General features: G+C 35.4%; 2 protein-coding genes across 4 annotated transcripts; one reads left to right on the forward strand and one right to left on the reverse strand.

Moving 5' to 3' along the window:
* Positions 1 to 673: 673 nt before the first annotated feature.
* Positions 674 to 20,117, forward strand: LOC137927625 (polyhomeotic-proximal chromatin protein-like). 3 transcript variants are annotated; one of them, XM_068771379.1, is made up of 5 exons: positions 674 to 3,094; positions 3,663 to 3,810; positions 3,887 to 3,977; positions 7,765 to 7,873; positions 17,044 to 20,117. In XM_068771379.1, the coding sequence occupies exons 1-4, from the start codon at positions 2,994 to 2,996 to the stop codon at positions 7,836 to 7,838; spliced, it is 414 nt and encodes a 137-aa protein (XP_068627480.1). In that variant the 5' UTR covers positions 674 to 2,993; the 3' UTR covers positions 7,839 to 7,873; positions 17,044 to 20,117. The 3 variants fall into 3 exon arrangements, with proteins under 3 accessions (XP_068627480.1, XP_068627481.1, XP_068627479.1); XM_068771380.1 differs by lacking the exon at positions 17,044 to 20,117 and adding an exon at positions 8,802 to 9,606; XM_068771378.1 differs by lacking the exon at positions 17,044 to 20,117 and having other exon boundaries at positions 7,765 to 8,792.
* LOC137927622 (uncharacterized) lies at positions 10,524 to 14,990 on the reverse strand. Its single transcript, XM_068771375.1, has 5 exons — positions 14,639 to 14,990; positions 14,358 to 14,427; positions 13,881 to 13,990; positions 12,100 to 12,206; positions 10,524 to 10,694 (listed from the first exon to the last, which is right to left on the reverse strand). Exons 1-5 carry the CDS (start codon positions 14,694 to 14,696, stop codon positions 10,524 to 10,526), a joined length of 516 nt encoding a protein of 171 aa, XP_068627476.1. The 5' UTR covers positions 14,697 to 14,990.
* Positions 20,118 to 21,442: the final 1,325 nt, after the last annotated feature.

Below are 21,442 nucleotides of genomic sequence, written 5' to 3' on the forward strand. Positions count from 1 at the left end.
ACCTAAGGTTCTCTACTTATAAAATGTATATGTACAAAGAAACTTAAGCTTTATAAATTTGTAATGTAAAAGATTTCCTTTGCAAAACCACGTCTTTATTTTAACAAATTATTTTGAAAAAGTTGTAAAATGTTGTCATATACTATTAAATGTACAAGTAAATTTTGCTTTGCTTTAACAATATAATGTTAGAAAGTAATTAAGTATTAAAAATTAATTTTAATATTATAATATTAAACATATGTTATGAATTCGCGTTATTTATTAAGCGTAAGTAATATAAAAATAAGAGGAAACGAGTCAAAACATTCTATTAATAATTAAAATTAAAATCAATATCGGTGCATGACGCTGATTTCCGATTTTGTTTGCATTCAAAAAAAATTAGTGATGTGCACTAGTTTTTATGAACCATTATTTTGATCTAATTTAACTTCTTCAGGATAGGAAAGTTATTTATACATTATTACATACTAAATTATTTTTTTATATTTTTATTCCATATAAATGTTACGTTAAGAGCTTTACCGCTTTAGAGAAAATACTGTTAAACAAATATAACAAAACAATATTTATTTAACACTAGCGTCATCTAGTGTCTTAGTTGTGAACTAACGATATATGTATAATGTGTAATAAAAGTACTTAGTTGATTGCAAACCGCCTATAGCGTTTTAATTGGTTATAGGCCCGGACACGAAATAAAATTATTTTTTTCAGTTAGAATTCAGTGCAATAAGTTTAAAAATGTCGACTTATTACTTAGTAAACGTCCCGAAGTTAAAAGGTCGCGAGAATTATGAGGACTGGTGTTTTGCGGTGGAAAACGTGTTAGTATTGGAAGGCATTGCGGACACTATCGAGAAGCCATTAGCAGAAATGGCCACGTCGGTCCAAAAAGTAGAAGATATGAAGGCGAAAGCAAAACTAATTCTTACGATCGATGCGTCATTATATGTTCATATAAAGCAATGTAATACAACATATGAATAGTGGAGAACTTTGAAAAATATGTTCGACGATTCTGGAGACTCACGTAAAATTAGTTTGCTCAGAAACCTCATCAATATTCGTCTAGAAAACTGCGACCCGATGACCAGCTATGTTAACCAGCTAATTGAAACGGCACAGAAACTGAAAGGAATTAGTTTCGAAATAAACGACCAGTGGATAGGATCGCTCATGTTAGCCGGATTACCGGAGAAGTTCGAACCAATGACTATGGCAATCGAACACTCAGGCATCAACATAAGCGCGGACGCTATAAAAACAAAATTGTTGGATATGAGTTTTGAGGTGAAGTCGGAAGGTGCATTCATCGCTGGAAAAAAGCATCATAAATATGGCGGCGGCTACAAAAATCAATCAGTATGGCGGCAGCAGTGGAAACGGAAACCGAACGAATTCGGTGACGGGCACTGTCAGTGGTGGTGTTGGTAGCGCCGGTAGCAGCCATCATGGCGGCCATAACGATACAACGACAAAGACAATTCGTTGTTATAAGTGCAAGCAAAATGGGCACTATAAAAATCAATGCCCACGTACAGAATAAGCGAAGACAAATGCATTCAGTGCAGTTTTTCTTACAAGTGAGTTCAGTCAAACCGACTGGCGCTTGGATTCCGGTGCAAGTAGTACTCATTTGGTTTTCAACATGAATTTGTTGTCGAATGTTTGTTATCAACCCAAAGTTAAGGAGATTATCGTAGCAAATAAAACGATAGTGCCTGTTGAATGCTCAGGAGACGTACAGATTACGACATGTGTCGGAAGTAACAGTCTTGATAAATGTAAGCAATGTTTTGTATGTGCCAAACCTCACCACTAATTTGCTATCAGTGAGTAGAATAATTTCTAACGGAAACAGAGTGGAATTTAATCAACATGGTTGTTTGATTTATAACTCACAGAATGATTGTATTGGCGAGGCAAAATTGATGAATGGTGTGTACAGATTAAATGTTGTGAAATGTGAGCAAGTGTTGGCAGCTGCAGTAAAAGTATTGAGTAATACTTGGCATAGACGTCTTGGCCATATCAATTCAACTGATTTGAATAAATTGAAAAAAGGAGCAGTTGAAGGTGTTAGTTTTGATGAGAAGTGTGGCCCTATCAAGGCCAGTTGCACAGTCTGTTGTGAAGTAAAATAAACTAGGCTACCATTCCCTCAAAGTGTAAGCAAAAGTCATGAAGTCCAAGAACTGATTCACACCGACATATGTGGACCAATGGAGAATGTGTCAATAGGTAAAGCCAGATGCTATCTATTGTTCATAGATGATTTTAGTAGGATGTGCACAGTTTATTTTCTGCGAGAGAAGAATGAAATCTTCAAATATTTTAAACAGTATAAAGAACTTGTAGAGACCCAGCAGTCAAAGAAAATAAAAATATAATGATGATGATAATGGAGGTGAATTTTGTTTGTCTGAAATGGAAAACTATTTGAGGCAATGTGGTATAGTTCATCAAAAAACAAACAGTTACCCACCAGAGCAGAATGGACTAAGTGAGAGATACAACAGATCTATAGTTGAGAAAGCTGGTTGTTTCTTATTTGATGCTCAATTTGAGAAATTTCTATGGGCAGAGGCTGAAAACACAGCTGTGTACGTTAAAAACCATACACCAACAGCAAGTATTAAAGAGAATACTACACCTTATGAATTGTGGATGGGCAGAAAGCCGAAGTTGGATCATTTGTGAATATTTGGTAGTCAAGCCATGGTCCACGTCCCAAAAGAAAAATGAAGAAAATGGGATAAGAAAGCAAAAAAGATGTTCCTAGTTGGATATTCTGAAAATATCAAGGGCTATCGTATGTATGATCCAACAGCACGAAATATCATTGTAGCCAGAGATGTTGTTGTCATGGAAAACAGACTGCAGTTCAACAACGACCATCACTATCAATGAAGATAGGCCATCTGAAGGTGTACAAGAGGAAGAAGTCTTTGCGAGTGAAGAGCAAGATACCGGTGTAAGCCAGAAGGATGAGACTTTTATATCAGGCAATTCATCGAGCGACACTGATACCAGCTACTCAGATATTTTTCATCACATTACATCTTACACAATCGGAGACTTATGTTAGGTGTTAAATTTTTTTTTGTTGATACATACATATTTAGTGAATATATCTAGTTGATATTAATAATTTTATAATTTATACATAATTTTGATAAATTATTCTTGCTTGTAAAGTTTCGTTTATTCCTATATTATAAACATTTTTTTATGTGGCTATATTAATTATTTTTAACAATATAAAATTAATTTCTTTAATATATTTTAAATCTCTACTTATTTGTCTATACCTATTTCAAATTTCATGTCAATATTCCTACTAAATAAAAAGTTATTGAATTTTGATATGATATTGACCTTATTGCACCATAGTGCAGTGGCCAACTGTTTTACGTACTATGCAGCCCGCCCCCTGCCGCTTCGGCTCCTCGATAATGTTTTGTTAATCTCCGTAGGTTGGCTTAGTAAAGTTTAAAAAGAGTTAAACACACATTACAAATATCAAACGGTTGTAATAATTTAATGAAAGCCATTTAGGTAGTTTTATTTAAATATGACTGATCCATAATTACACTAATTAAAAAAATTACCACACAAATTGCATTTGCTTTAGTTTTCAAAATCCTCATTTCCAGCACCGAATGGTGCCACAGCTGTGTCCAAGTGATCCAGCAACCGCTGCAGAACAGTACCTACCTGCAGCAGCTATACAACACGCAGGGTCAGCTGATCATGCCGGGGAACATTGCTCTGCATCCTGACATCAACTCTCAGCAGATACAAGTTTGTATTTATACAAACCCAAAAATATTATATATAACATAAATCACAAAATGGTTATCGCGTTATTTATTAACAGGTTATAGCAGCTGGCAAGCCGTTCCAGAGTAACCAGCTAGGACCGCATAAGCTGACGACGCAGGGGAAACCAGTCTTGCAAGGCCAAACTGGTGAGTTTTTACATCCTCACTGTTTATCTAGATCTACAAATTTTATTACGTAAAAAAAAACACAATGCACATTTTATTATCTAATTTTGAAAGAAATTTTTAATAGTATATGTAAAATGATATTATTATAGAATTCTTTAATTTTATTAAAAAATTATAGGCATGTATATATATTATTTATATTATTATGCTACAGATATAATAACGATATGACTAAAATTAAAATTAAAGCTTAAATAATTGGTTGTTAATGTTTGATGCAGTTTCAAAATAATTGGAACAGTCTGTGTGTTTGAGCCGATTCTATGTGAAGCGCCCCACCCGCTGCGCCGAGGTGGACTTGACTAATGAGTTAAATGATGGTTGTGAACTTCTGCACTATTCAGTTTTGTAGTAAATTTTGCAGGTCTAACCGCATTTCAGGACACAGGTTTCTAACAAAGTTCGTTGTGAATGTTTCGAGTCTCGTGATTGGTTCAATATGTGAATGCCTGTGCCTACAATTATGGGGGACGAATTGTTTTTCGATTTAATTAGCCGCCTTGACGCTAAAGTGTTAAATTTCTCTTTTTATTTGATCGCTTCTTTAATATAATTGTTTTGGAGTTTCACACTAGCCGCTCACCGCGCGAGAGCTTTCTCTCACAGTTTTAACGCATTCCCGTGCCTCTCCGGAGACCTATTTTATTTCCGGATATTTTGTATCCGATATAAGTAAAGATGGTTTCCGCGTGTCCAACCAGTGTTTCCGGTTTTTTATGGTTATGCCGTGCTGCCATTTGAAAAATGACAATTCTTGTTTTAGATGAAAATAAAAAGAAAATCAAATCAACTAAGTTAATATTTAACTGAATAGTATAGTGCAGTAGATATTTATAGTATGTATACACTTATAATTTTTCTGGGCATTAAATCATTACAATTAACAAATCGGCATCACATTTTTTGGATTTTTTCAAACATTTTATTCTAAATGTATTAAATTTGCATACATATTCAGTTATTTAATTTGGTTAATAATTTGAATATAGAAACCATGACTTTCGAATTTAGTTGTTCAGACATTTAAAATTAAATAAATATAAAAAAGATTTAGCACCGTGGTTCTAGTTTTGTTTGGGATTAGAGTCTACACCAGAGTTCCCCAAAATTTTTTGTGTCGTAGACCCCTTGTCATGTTATTCCGTGTTGGGTAGACCTACCTATCTGATCTTGATTTCCTGTAAATTTCTAACTGTAGTGAAGTTTAGTGTTAAAAACTTAAAGTAAAAACACATGTTAATTTATACATTTATTAATTGAATTTAAATTAAAACTATTCAAAATAAAATTTTGTATCTGTTATGTAAAATATACGTAACATAAAATAAACTATAAATAAAATAACATAAGCAATTAGTCAATATTTTTAGTGACAAGGATGAACCCGATGTTTTAATAATAAATTATCAACATTTGGCGTCAATTTTGTAAGGGATAATCTTTAATCTCCTCGGCTAATGATGTCCAGTCTGTTTCTTTTTTTCGTTAGGAGATTGGTAACAGCGCTGAACCCCCTTTCCACTAGGTATGACGATGGAAAGGAAATTAAAAATTTCTTCGCTATATTCCATAATACGGGATAAGTAACGGGTATGTTGTTTTGCAGCCAGAATTGCTGATATCCGTTTTTAAACTAAACCTTAAGTTCTTCGTTTGTACTTAGTTCAGTCAGTTCCTCTTGTATTATGACATTCGTTTCTTCTGTCACCATATGGATTAATTATCCACGGTGGTATTACCATAGTCAAAATATCCTCAAACCTAGATTCAAAATCTGAATAGAGGGCATTTAAATGTTGAACGTAAGTTGAAACGTCCTCTTCCTGGCAGCTTGTCTGTGACAAATTGGGGAACTGAGAAAATTCGCCCCGTCCAATATTTTGCTTCATTAGTTTAACTCTGGCAAGAAACGCTGATAAGATGGACTTTGTTTTAATCAAATTTAAACTGTCGCCTTGTAATTGCAAATTAACCATATTAAATTTTGTAAATAAATCTGTTAAATAGGCGATGTCTGTTTTCCTCTTCATTAAATTTTCTTTTAAAATTTTATCTTTAGTATCCAGAAATTCTAAAATAGTCTCAAAAAGTGCAAAAAATCTTGTCAAACATAAGCCTTTCGACAGCCAGCGTACTTCAGTGTGAAGGAGTAATTGATGAAAGTGTTCGTCATTTTGTGTATGTGTTGAGATCCACTATCGTGGACCCCCATTTTCATTTCATGGACCCCCATTTTCATTTCATGGACCCCCAAATTTTTTTTTCGCTAGCAGGTTGTCATAGACCCCTTGGGGTCGATATAGACCACTTTGGGAATCACTGGTCTACATAGTATTATTGACAATGTTTCAGCACCATTTTATGGGCGTGCGTGCGTGCGTGCGCGCGCGCGCGTGCGTGTGCGTGTGCGTGTGTTCTCGTACCCCTATCTAGTTAGGGACAGGGACTTTATTTACACATAACTCTTTCAGAGTTTTATCTTTATTCGACACCCACTTTCATACTTCTCAATTTCTTGTATTCTTTCCTTTTATCCTTCACAATATCTTGCAATTTTTGTTCTTTCATTCCTTCTTGCTTTCATCGCCTTCCTTTTCTCATCTTTTATACTCTTAGGTGGCTAGGTACATTCTTATTTTCCAATCTTTAAGTTTATTTTTTGATATCACAGATTTGTTTGGATTTGAACTTTTTAATACATTGCTAGACTTGTCTTATATTCTATTATTATTTCATAAGTTCGTTTACATGTGCATTTATTTCATTTTTGGTTCCAGTTTTTCTATTTGGTTTTGTTCCTTATAATAGCATTACTTACAACCCTGCGAGCAATGATGGGCGAAGGTTGTCGTCGCCCATCATCAAGGCGATGTTTTACATATTTACTTTCAGTTTAGTCGACGTTTCCAGGGCACTGCGCATTCCTACATGTGCGGGACAATAGGCCACAAGGTGGGCCACGGTCTGGCCCACGCCCGGTTCGCAGTAGCACGAGGGGTCCTCCTTGAGCTTGAACCTGTGAAGGTACTCAGAGAACACCCCGTGCCCCGTGAAGAGCTGGGCCAAGACCGCGTCCACCTCGACTTTGCGGAGCACGCGATAGGACTGCGTGGCATTCGGGAAAAATATTCTCGTTACCGAAGCCGTCTCTCCTTCCACATACCTCCTATTCCATTCGTCGAGCGTTTCCAGTCTAAGCTGCCGCTTGACGACTGAGATGGCGCATTACTCATAACTTGAGTTTTTTGCTGTACTTCTGTGCGGCGCCCTGCATGACACAGAACGCCGCACCCACCTTGTCCTCTATGCGGCTGCCGTCGGTATAAATTACCAGATCGGCAGCCGCGGTGGCAAGTTGAGCAGCCTCCTCACCTACCTCCAGGCAGGAGAACTCCACACCGATTTGCTCAGACGGGTGTGGTAGCTTCAAAAAGCTTTTTTTTCTATTATTATTAAAATATATTATTAAAATATTCTTTGAGTTAATAATAGAGGGCAAAGATGTAGCACATCACAAGCTGACCAAGTTAAGGCTTTCTAAGGAGCCCTCGAGCTTCTCCACCTTAAAAAAGGTCTTAGACAAAGTGCCCTCTGCGCCCCGCCACCGCAAATCGGCAGAATCTGCAAATATCTCTTGGACAGCAGTGTTAGCAATATAAAAAAATATTAAAAATAGATTTTATTTATGTGATACATATTCATTTTGAAAATAATAAGCAATGCTGTATTGTTTTTCGAATTCCAGGGCAAGCACCGCAGGAAGGAATGCGTCACGTCTCCAGCACCTGGATCCGAGCAGAACGCTGCCAACCAGATTAATAAGACGCAGCACCAAATTCAACAGCACAACAACCGTCAGTATTATACACATACATTTGCAAAGGATATCCTCACAGATTCGACAGACATGCTAAAGATCAACCGCTTCCACTTGAACCAGGAATCGTTCCAGTATGTGCTCACTTTGGAGCGAAAAGAATGTCAATCGGAGTTGTATAAGCAACCACAAAAAAGATAGTCCGAGTTTGTGGGCACTTCTTTGAACAGTGCGGGTTGGAAATACTCATTTCTTTAAAGTTATTGTGGGGGGTCGAATCGAAGAAAAATGTCATCGGATACTTTAGCTGTCAGATAGCGTTACATTGTCTTAACTTTGTAATGGGCTCTTAATAAGATAAAAAGAATAGCAATTATTTTGTTGTAACTGTAACTTAATTTCTCCATTTTATTATTTATTTATGTATATAGAGCGCTTCATACAGCATAATGAACAAATATTTATTACACGATATAATGTGAGGGCTAGTAAAAAGTATTAGTCCGTCGTTTCCGAATAAAAAAAAAACGATACAACGTATTTCAAAGAGGTTACTTTATTTATTGATGACATTTTCATATTTCTAACTGATCTAAATAGCGTCAAACGCGGGAAAATCTAAATAACTGGAAGTTAAAAAATATTGAAAAAATCTGACCATCCCGAGAAATTTAAGACGAATCGTTTGACTCGAAGTGCAAAAATAATTACAAGTTAAAAAAAAACAAACTATCAAACGCGGGAAATTCAATGCGACTTGTCCTATGGGCGAAGTATAAAAGTAAAAAAATTATTTAAAAAAAAATAACATGCGAACTTACAAAAGTTAATTGTAAGAAAAAACAGGTAACAACAAATAAAATGGACAACCCACAAGGGCGTCATGCCCCGTGCGAGTTGTCTTTTTCTGTCATTATTGACTCATGTTTTGTACCTGTTTTACTATTCGCGCACTCGCTTTTCAGATCAACTAATGAAAAACATCGGCTGCCAATCTAAGAATTAATCACGTTTCACATAACATGCAATAAAATAAGGATATTCGCAATTGCATTCAAATATATGCACAGGTGTCCGCAAGTGCAGTCAAACAAAATTTCAATGTTTCGTCACCGCGCTGTGACATGACGCTCGTACTGCCGTTGTATTGTGCTGTAATGCCTTAATTAAAGTTCTCATTGTAAAAATTGACGATGCGCAGTTGCGTCATATTTACAAAATAACTAAAACCAAACTCATGTTATTTACTAACTAAAAGTGACAAAGTTTTTTGTGAACTTGGGATTCGCGAAAGCATTCTGTTTTCAAATAATTTGTTAATTAGACTGGGAGAAGAGGGGTTTCAATTCACAAGCCGAACTGCTTATTATAACTTGCGCTGAATATAACAAACATCTCTAAAGACAACAAAATATACCGATAAGTTCCATAAAAATGCACAGTTGTACTGGGACATTTTGAATTTATGAGTTTTGAGGAGATTTAATGACTTAATATTTTAAAAAAGACAGCTGGGTTTAGTATTTTATATATTATTCCATTTGGGCTCTATGGACGCATGCGTCGTGTGCTGGGCATTGTATATGACATTGGTGGACTATGGGGTGTACATAATCATCTGTCAATTTTTAGATCAAAATACACTTAGTTATTTATCAAAATAATACTGGCCATTCATTAGCAATTATTCTTCTTCGGGCAGCAGTCGAGCACTATTGATTTACATAATACTCTTTATTGTACACGTTAGAAAATATATACATAGGCAGTCTTTATCATATGGGGCAAATTTTTTCAGACAATCATGGTATGGAAATAGGCAAGTATCTGGTATTTAGGTGTACATACAAATATACATACATATATATATATATATATATACACATACATACACAAACATAATACAATAATAAATAAAAACTTCAAATTCACTTAGACCGTACATGAGAGAATAAAGAAGACTGAATTAATGTATTTACTGAGTTATTACTCGTAAAGTTTGCAGAAATTTCCGAAACGGTTTAATTACGTATTATTCTGTTCAACTAATTATATTCAAAACTAGTCACATACACTTTCAGCTTCCCCTACGGCTGATAGACACTCCCAATGCAAGGCATTGTCTTCCCTCCAGTGACCAGTCCAGCGCAGTCCGTTATCGGGTCAATTTCGATTTTAACTTTCTCAAATAGCATGCAAGTATTTATTGATCTTCAGTGTTAACCCTGCACCCTATTCAAAATATCTTTATTCAAGTAGGCATTTACATGCGTTGCAGGCTCGGAACTCTGAACTCCTCGGGAAAGTCTTTACATACAATATGTTATTACGTCACACATTTCCATCACTTGAATACAATAATATATGAATGTAATATATTTGAAGGTAAAAGAGGAAGCTATAAGATATTTTCTGGGACTTTATAAATGTGAACATACAACAAATCCATTAAAGATTTGTTACTATTTTTAACTTAATAATACTTTTAATTTTAGTGAATTTAGAGCCAAAATTGTTAATAAGAGTACGTAACAAAGACTAAATAATAGGACAATTTAAATTGACCATTTATGTACGAAATCCAGTAAGGTTAGTCACAAAGGTTGCTAATATCAAAGTTTTTAATATTTTTTATCTCTAGTTCAACTGCATAATGTTTATGGCAGTGATAAGCGACGTGACAAGTGTTACCTGTAGTGGGCTGATGATCTGTGCCATGATGTCTGTGTGTGTGTAAGCTGCTGCGTTCCGAGCATCGGCTGCGAGACCTGGACACGCTGCGCTTGAACTGGAACTGTCTGAGCGGTCGCCCCGGCTGATCCCGCCTTGCCTCCGGACACCCTAGCGCCACTAACCATCTGCGGAGCGACAACTATGTTATTAACGCATTTGGATCGTAATAGAAATGGATTTAAATAACACACACGCACACACGCACGCACGCACGATCTTTATCTTGTGTATTTACGTCCATTTCTTTCAAAATGTCAAATAATCACGAATAATATAAAATATAAATAATACCTGGTCTAGCATAAACTTACGTTACAAAGAAAATATCCGATATTAGCTAAAAACGCTTTTAGACGATAGGGCCATTCGTCGATGGATTTACAAACAGTTTCCATTGGAAACTCGGTCGCTGCTGTCTCCAAAGATTTCTTGATCGACTCTATATTTTGGGTGATGATTAAAGCAGGCCATGTCCTCCCTCTAGTACAGACCATAATTTATAGTCCAAAGGAAAAGGTTAAAAAATGCAACAACTCCACAAAGAACAACAGGTAAATAACTTGTTATACATTAGAGCAGCATCTACACATGCTGTTTCTGTAGCCGCAGTCGTAAAAAAAAAAATTTATTGGGCACCTTTGCTGCTGAAGTTGCTAGAATCACGCTAGTAATTAGCATTTTTTAATTTAACATTAACGGTCGTTCATACTCCGAACCTGTATTTGGTTTATTATTTTTGATCATCTTTCTCCTCCTTGTGCTTCTTTTAATAGCATGTAACTACATTTTTTTCCACTAGGTTCTGTATATGATCTCAGACATATTTTGAGTTGGATTTTTGAACTTATTTTTTGTGTAATATTTGTCTTGTTAAATTTTGGTGCTAATGTTTCTGCATTTGGAAGACGTTCAAGCAATACGACAGACTGCACGTGCGTATGAAAACCTGAAACGTTAATTTAGGATTTTTAAATTCATTCATTTCATTAAGAAAATTTACAGTCTTCAAGTTCAAATTCTAAAAGTTTTAAATCTTCAAGAAATAATAGTATATTAAGTTCTATTATAAAGCTATATCATCACGGAACAACATGCTATTTTGATTTCATACTCTGTTTAACGAAAACTTATGAAACTAGGCAAAAGCAAACAAACATGACACATTTTAACATTCATTTGATTTGAAACTGTTTAAGAAGCCGATTGTTTTACTTAACTTCATGCAATCCTCTACTTTAACTGTAGATTATCTTATAATATGTCAATGAAACCTTCAAAATTGAATAAAGTAGTAAAATTTTAAACATCTTGGTATTATTTAGATGAGAGATAATTTCAATGACTGCTTTGTAATGTGTATTCCAATAATGTATAAGAATGACTCTTATCCTCATCTCAACAAAATAAAATCTAATTAAATAAAATCAAAATAAAAAAAATTAGGCTTACTTTTAAATGAAACCAGATCAAAAAGACTCTTTGCTGTAGAACTACTTTTAAATGTTTTTCCATATTCCTTATTGATTTCACCATCTCTTTGGGCGGAAGACTGAAATTTGTTTGTACTTGAATTATTAGGATTGTATGCACCCTGTGCAATCTTCCGTTGTGCTTGAACTTTTCTGTTACCGACTCTCCTGCAAAACAAATATTCCTTGCAATAATATATAATAACACTGCAGCAGTGCACTATTTATAACTATAAGGTACATTAATGTGCTTAGTCCAGCCATGAATATAATACTACTATTATAATAAAAAATAAACAAAATATTTCTTTTGAATTGGGAATATGTCATTTTCGTATTATTGTCCTTTTTTTTTCATTTTGGGTCAATATATTGTAAAATATTTTGTAACAATAAAATGGAATACAGTGATAAAGAAAACTGAATCATTGTGTGTATTACATAAAGTGGCAATGGCGCTAAAGACAATTTTTAAAACCATCCTTACACTTGGTATTAGTCAAAGTTTTGTGTACCAGGCTATTAATGTGCACAATGGACCCTTCATTGTTTGTGGGAGAAATGATCTAGATGTCAATGTGTTCACAAGAAAAAGGTGATCAATGATTAAAGTAGTGACAGTATAAGGTCCTCATATTCGTTAAAGTAATGCTGTCCTATATATTTTTTCTTTGGTGATGTAGATAGCACCTAGAACGACGTTGCATATATTTCAAAAGATGATTTATAGCCTATAAGAGATGTTTATGTGGCAGCTCTAAAGAAGCTTCATAATTAGTCAACAGAGTACAATGTGGGTTCAGTGATAGTTTGGTGAAGTGTTAGCTATGAAAAAAGTGATAGCCAGCTTTTTGTAAAAAATGTAACAGAATACAACGCACAAGTGTATCAAAATCCCATATTTCAGAAGGTAGTCAAGTCCCTTAACAACACTGCACAATAACCAAGAATGGTTTATATTAATATTTTAAACTATAATAGTAACAAAAACACACACACTATAATAGTAACAAATATTACATACAATAAGGAGAATAATGAATTCAACCACTCCCGTACCAAAGACCTAACGACAAAGGTAACCTGTTAAGAGCCGAGCCATAGGTTGTTCTTTATGTTGTGAGAGGTAAAAAAAGACACCTCACACTTGTATTAACCCACACAACCATAAAGCGAAAGCGTGTCTAGGGTCACACAATAGCAAACAGTTTGCTAATTTTTTTTTAAGTTTAATTGTCAAATCAGGTCAACCAGATATGTTTGCATTTTTAACTGCGAACACTATTCAGTCAAAATAATTGCTTTCAATTTTAAATGATCCGACAACCATGAAGTTTTAGCGTAAATAAAGTATTTATGGCAAATCTGATCGATGGGCCTTTATAAAACATATCGCTGTAATTAAAAATCAAAATGTTGATTAATAAATATGAAACAGTGCATTATGTGCAAATATTTGGATAGAAACTTAAATTAAAATTCCATATCTGGCAACGCTATTTATTTATGTTACAGGCATTCCCATTACGCTAAACTAAGTGTTAGGTTCACACGGTATAAAACGGGACGGCGATATTAAAAGCCACGTTCATTGTAATGTGGCACAGAGCGGAGGACAGCGCTAATTTTTTTTTTTTTTTTTGAAGAAATAGAGAATCACCTGCGGCTGCTGTTGTAACGTCTGTGCCTGGGCAATGGAGCTCTGCGGTGTTTGATTAGTATTGAGCTGTCCGACCAGGGTTCCAGCTTGCGCCATACCCCCGAGTTGAAACGATTCATTATTACATTATATCAAGTATCGTTTATATCACATTCTTATGATAAATTTATAAAAACACTTACCGGATGAACTTGCTGCACCATGGATACGGTTTTTGGAAGTCCAGTCATGGACAGGGTCTGTGCTACAGAGCCAACAGGCAAAGTACCTTGTTGCATGCCAAGGGTCGAGCCTAAAGAAAATGAAATATACCATTATTCTTCTTACAGAAATACATGCCAGAATGTTCCTTTATTTATTTATTTTTATTTATCATCCTTTATTCTACACATTGGGATACATTTTAATAGTTTCATAATACTATACAAAATAGGACAATTAGCGGTCTTATCACACGAGGCAATCTCTTACAGACAACCATAGTATGGAAACAGTAGAAGTATAAATATTGAGCATTGAATGTGTACAAAATATACATACATATTTATTTATGTACATACATACATATATATATTTATATATATACATATATATTTTTTATATATACATATATATACACTAATAATAAATAAGTTATAATACATATTACGGTATAATACCTTGTTGTTGATAGTGCTGAACCATGTGCTGAGTTTGTTGTTGTTGTTGTTAAATCAGCTGCTGTTGTTGCTAGAATTAAAAATATTAAAAAATTGTTTATACAAGAGAATAAAATTTAAATGAATTTAATTTGAAATAAAAAAAAAGACATTTTATATTTCAAACTAAAAATATAATGCAAATTGAACTATTAAAAATAAGTTAAATAAAAAAAATGGTATTACAACGGTAACATGCATGTCTTGCTGCTGCAATAGTGCTTGCTGTTGAAGGTTCTTACTGATCGTCTGCTTGTCCTGGACGCTGCTAATTTGTGTCATCTGACCGCTCGAGTTCATAACCAGAAGTCTGCAAAAATAATTAGTATTTACCTAAAATAATAGCAAGTGGCTAGAATTGTCTAGGATGCCCTCGTCAAGGATGACACGTATTTTGTTCACTGTCAACGTCTTGTCCAGCTACTTTCGTTGGCACCGTTAGGTATAAGACAGCTGGCTAAACACCCATTTAAGCATTGTTTTATAAAAAAAAACACTACGTAATGTAATACACTTAACAGTGTTTGCCTGAACCAATGAACTGAAATAAAATTAGACTAAGCTCCCATATAATGCCATCCTTAAATTTAAAGAAATGAGTATTTCAAACCCGCACTGTTCAAAGAAGTGCCCACAAACTCGGACTATCTTTTTTGTTGTTGCTTATACAACTCCGATTGTTTATTAAGTACCTTATTCTATACAGTTTTATTTCTTTCAACCGTATCACTCGCCACCCCACTAGCGAAAGATAGGAATGATGGGCGAAGGTTGTCGTCGCCCATCATAACGGCGATGCTCTCTATGTCTATCTTTAGCTTTGTTTCAGTCTCTAGGGCACTGCGCATCCGTGCATGTGCGGGATAGTAGGCCACAAGGTGGGCCACGGTCTGGTCCACGCCCGGTTTGCAGTAGCACGAGGGGTCCTCCTTGAGCTTGAACCTATGAAGGTATTCAGAGAACCCCCCGTGCCCCGTGAAGAGCTGGGCCAAGACCGCGTTCACCCCGACCTTGCGGAGCACGCGATAAGACTGCGTAGCATTCGGGAAAAATATTCTCGTTACCGAAGCCGTCTCTCCTTCCACATACCTCCTATTCCATTCGTCGAGCGTTTCGCAATTTTTTGCGCGAAGCCCCGCTAGACCGCGCCCAGCTGCCTGCGTACCAGCAGCTTCCTAGCCGCTGGCGCCCATACACTCGCCGCATACAAAATAATCGGCTCCAGCACCACCAGACACATCGTTCTGACCACCTCCGAGTTCAGACCCCAAGATACCTTTGCAGCCCCGCACAGCTGACGATAGAGGCCCTGTGCCTTCTTGCTCACGTTCTTCACATGGGTGTTGAACGTGAGCCTATCGTCAACTGTGAGGCCTAGTATCCGGACTTCCTTAGTCCGGCCAAGCGGCTCACCTCCCATGTTCAGTAATGGGTAGTCATACTTCAGCTTATTGGTTAGCACCTTCACCTTTGTTTTGTGTGGTGCAAACCTCAGCTTGTTTTTGACCCCCCCATTCATGAACATAGACGAGAACCGCATTGGCCCGACTCGACATGTCCTGGGCCTTCTGCCCCGAGAAGACCAACACGACGTCGTCTGCGAATGCCAATGAGCCATTATTAAAAAAAAAATAGAGCGAAAATCTGTATCAGGTGTTTCGTTTATACTTCATGAGATTTAAACATGTTTTTAAAATTGTTTTGGCTTAAATTATATTAAGAAAGAATAAATATGACGAATTATTTTCCGACTAGCGTGAACATCTACATTCAGCTTTCCATTAAAAATGCAAAGATTTGAATTTATTTCAAAATCAGGTTTTGTTTCTAAAATTAATTTAAACACAAGAATGAGCCATTATTAAAAAAATTAGAGCGAAAATCTGTAGAAAGTGTTTCGTTTAGACTGTATAAATTTTGAAGAAGTTTTTAAAATACTTTTGGCTTTAATAAATTAAAAACGAAAAATATGACGATTTTATTAACCTACTAGCGTGAACATCTATGCCCAGGGTCCCATTGATAATTTTTAATAACAATGAACATGGCTTTTAATATCGCCGTCTATCTAACACTTAGTTTAGCGTACTGTCGAACATTTTGTAAGAATGAAAATCCATGTGAAACAATGCCATTAAAATAAAGATAAAGTTAATTTGTTTAATATCGGAACTTTTATCGGGTCTCTTATTGATGATTAATTTTTTTTTTATATATTTGGCTCTACTCTGATTTGCAAGGTGTCATTGTAGAGATGAACAGGAAACTCAACAACACTTTTTTTTAAATAAAAATTGTGACTTTTATATGTACACTCTGTCAGATATAGACTAAATGTACTTACAGGATTCTTGTAATTTAAACATTCATTGAGTGAATAATAGAGGGCAAAGATGTAACACATCACAAGCTGACCAAGTTAAGGCTTTCTAAGGAGCCCTCGAGCTAAGGTGGAGAACCTTAAAAAAAGGTCTTAGACAAGGTGCCCTCTGCGCCCTGCCACCGCAAATCGGAAGATCAGAATCTGCAAATATCTCTTGGACAGCGGTGTAAGCGATATAAAAAAAAATATTAAAAGATTTTATTTATGTGATACATATTTATTTTGAAAATAATCAGCAATGCTTTATTGTTTTTTGAATTCCAGGGCAAGCACCGCAGGAAGGAAGGCGTCACGTCTCCAGCACCTGGATCCAAGCAGGACGCTGCCAACCAGACCAATAAGACGCAGCACCTAATTTTAAAGCGCAAAACCTGATTTTAAAATATATTCAAATCTATGCAGTATCAACGGGACGCTGAATGTAGATGTTCACGCTAGTTGGTTAATAAATTCGTCATATTTTTCTTTTTTAATTGATTTTAGCCAAAACTCTTTTAATAACATCTTCATAACTTATTCAGTCTGAACCAAACACCTGATATAGATTTTAGCTCTAATTTTTTAATAATGGCTCATTTTTCTGTTTAAATTGATTTCAGAAACAAAAACTGATTTTATAATAAATTCAAATCCATGCACAGAGTGCACCACGAGATTATCTGCCATAGCACTCCAGACTGTTTGCCATTATTCAACAAACTTGGGCTGATGAGCTTGTTCCACAAAACTGGAAGGATGCTACTATTGTTAAACTATACAAAGGCAAAGACCTCTCAGATTGCAGCTCATTTTAAGGAATTGCCCTGCTTTCAGTAGCTGGCAAGATCCTGGCGCATACCATCAACAAGCTGAAAGCTTCTTTCCCGATACCCAGTGTGGTTTCAGACCGAATCGAGGAACTGTTGATGCCATCTTTGTTGTCAAACAATTACAAGAAGAAAAGCCTTGAGCAACACTGTGACCTCTACATGTGTTTTGTGGACCCGGAAAAGGCCTTTGATCGCGTACCAAGATCTGCCCTTAAGACAGTATTCGAGAAATATGGATGTCCTCTGAAGTTCGTAAATTTAATGCGTCAATTTCATGAAGGCATGATGGTCCGTGTATGCCACGAAAATGACTTTACAGAAGAGTTTAATGTAACAAGCGGAGTGAAATAAGGTTGTGTAATGGCTCCAACCCTGTTTGCTACATACTTTGCTGCGGTTATGAAGGATGCCCTTAGGAACTGCAATGATAGTGTTTCATTAAATGTTCGCACGGACAAGAGTGTACAGGACCTTACCCATTTCAGAGTAAAACATAAAGTCCATCAGACCTCTGTGCTGTAAATTCTTTATGCAGACGATGTTTGCCTTATGGCTGACAGTATGGAGAATCTGCAAAGATATCTGCGCGAATCGCAAAAGCCGCTGCTGCTTTTGATAAACTGAACCAAAGAGAACTTGCCGTTTATAGAGCAATCACACTACCTCTGCTTCTGAATGCCTCGGAGACCTGGTGTCTGTACAAGGGTGACATCAGACGTCTTGACGTCTTACGCATGAAGTGTCTCCGTGACATCCTTCGTTTGCAATGGCAGAATCGTGTCTCTAACTCTGAAGTTCTTCGTCGGACTTTAATGACCAGTATAGAGAGTCTGCTAACGAAGCGTCAACTACGCTGGTCTGGATACCTGGTGCTTATGGACCCGTCAAGGTTGCCAAACTCGGTTCAAAGCAAATTAAAAATTCAAAAAGAGCAGGTGGAGTGGCTCTTGTCTGCACAAAAAAAATTAAAAGCTCGGCATTCTCCTGCGGAAATAATAGTGTGTAGCGGCCTGGGTCGTTTCCACGAGTTTCGCTTCTTTAAAAAATTTTAGGGTCGGCCCTCTGCGCTTTGTTACCTCGACAGGAGTGAAATTTAGGACATAAATTAAAAATATAAGTTTCCAAACATAATTATTATTATTTATTATTTACACTTTATTGTACACCAAAACTATATAAAAAGTACGAAAAGAAAACGTACCAAAATGACAAAGGTATTAACTAAAAAAATATATACTATCTTATATTTAAATTTTATTTATTTATCAATTTTGTGAAAAAATAAAACATAAGTTGTCGCTCAGATTAAATTTTGAGTAACATAAAATTAAAAATAAGTATGGCGTCTAGCCGTAAAAGTTCTGGAACAACTGACAGTGACGTGACGCTCGGGCAAGTGACCCTTTTCCAACATAGAGCTGCCCCTCGACCGAGACTTTTTTATTCTCTAATTCGTGCCCTTTACGATTTTCTGGCTGCGTGATTGAGTTTAAACAGTGGCCGTTAAAATTTCTTCAATTGATTGATGTGTAACTTCGATATAATTATGGCTTTTAAACTTTCGATTCCGTTTGTTCTGTTTGCTTATAAATTATTTTGCTTTTGTTATTTTGTAAAAGAGCAACATTTTCTGTTTTAGATATCTTGCGTTGTAATAATTCCATCAAAGTTTTTTTTACAAAATAATAGTCCCGTACGCTCAAATCCGATGACATAGTAGAATGTAGCATCCCGAGCCGAGGCTCCGCAGGGTACTCGACAGCTAAGAGTGGTTTTAGGCAAAGTTCCCGCCCTCTGCGCCCTGCCTTATTAGACCCGCAATTTTTTTTGCTAATGTTACTTGGGCAGCTGTCTAAGCCAAGTAAAAAAAATCTCTTATAGGTAATTATACATTTTAATTCATGTACAAATTAAAATTAAACGAGAGACACCTGATACTTGAATTTTATACCAAAAATGACAGTCAATACAATAACTTTACTAATGTATGCTTTTTTATTATTTTTTTATTTAATGCTTTATAATGATAGATTTACATTTATTTAAGTTAAAGCACAATCGGACCTTATCATCCTGTACGCGGAACAATAATTATTTTCACTAGGAACACTCAGCTTGAAAATGAAGAACTTCTTATGGTTATACTTCGTGTTACTGCTATTTTAACTTTTCAACATATACGTACTTATAAACAAGTTTCCACCGAGCGAGCATAGAAAATATTTTTTATGCACTTTACTACTAGTGTATACGGGAAGCAAGAGTGAGCTAGTAAGCGTCATTATTATTTCAAAGAAATGTATGTTTTAATAAGCTACAGAGCGAGATAAAGGTAACGTGATGTATTCTTTTCTCCATTCATTGTTTTCTCTAGTTTTTGTCGTGTACCACCTCACAGGAATCGTCATAATGTATTTAAGTAAATGAACTATCGTACTTTCCATTTTACAGCTTAGTGAAATATAAACAAAAAACCTGGGTTATTTCTTGGGATTCCTTTCTTTCGACAATAACAAATGTTTTACGAACGTTCCGGGTAGAAGTGTACTCATTAAAAACTTCAACCTTTGTAATTATTCTTTATAAATGTAATGTTAAAGTTTCTAGACATTCAAATGTAATATGGATTTATAAAATTTGTATGGAAATGTAATAAAAACAATCTATTTACAGATTTATTATTTTTCTTGCAGTAATAAACCGCTGTTAATTTATATACATTTTATATACAATATTAACAATGAATAAAATTATCATATATTGCATAATTAATACAATGTATAATAATTAGAGGTACGGAAATTTCGTATTTACGAAATAGATGCGAATAAATGCGAAAATTACACATAAATGCGAATAAATGCGAAATGCAAGGTAGTGTTCGTATGATGGATTATTAAATTATATGGGACGCCCTAAGAATGATTTGACAGATAGAATACTAGAATTTAAGAAAGATGGTCTGTATGTGTCCGACACAAACATTGTTATGTGCCAATATTGTAACATTCGTTTGGATGGTGACAAAAAAGATACATTAAAAAAACACACTTAAAGAAATCTTCTATGCCATGTGCCTCAGCAACTAAACGGCAATCCGCAGATGGCAGCATTAGCAGATGAAACTTCGGATAGGCAAGGAAGGTGCGTTTTTGCTATCCTTTTTAGAACTATCGACTACAAGGTAACCCAGGAATGTTTTTTAGCAAGTGTTAACTTTAACTTAACTGCTAATGCATCAGTATGCTCTCGATCAATTATCGATACTTTGAAAGACTATGATATTAATTATTCCCAGGTAAAAGGCCTGGTATCAGATTCCGCACGATATATGTCTGCTTGTTTCGACCTTTTGAAAATTTTAATTGGAGAACATATTCTTCATTACCAGTGCTGGGTTCATAAAGTTAATCTTGTTGGTGATGTTTTTGTCAGCGAATTCAAGGAAATAAATATGGTTGTAGCAAAAGTTAAGTCAGCTTCCCTTCTGTCAAGGAAAATGAAAAGTTCTTTCTTAAAATACTTGAGTGAACACGTGCTTCATCTCCCAGCAAAACTTTATTAAACACCTATTGTCACCAGATAGAACTCTTGGTTCAGCAGTTTTATATCTTAACGATTATTTGGATTACATACTTGACTTGTTTGATAAACTGGATAATCCAAATTCTAGTGTTCTATTTTTTAAAGAATGTTACGTTGATATAACTTTTAAGCGAAAACAAAAAATTCAAATAACTTTATCTCTGAGTTCTGCCCCAAAATAATGAAATTAATTGATGAGTTAGAAGGGACAAGTTATCCAATTGCACACCTGTTATGGAACAAATTAGAGGATTGAAAATCATCGCTTG

The sequence above is a fragment of the Battus philenor genome, unplaced genomic scaffold (assembly GCF_028537555.1).
Source record: "Battus philenor isolate CCGP_79_NKW_IND1 unplaced genomic scaffold, ilBatPhil1.0.hap1 SCAF_35, whole genome shotgun sequence".
Taxonomy (NCBI): domain Eukaryota; kingdom Metazoa; phylum Arthropoda; class Insecta; order Lepidoptera; family Papilionidae; genus Battus; species Battus philenor.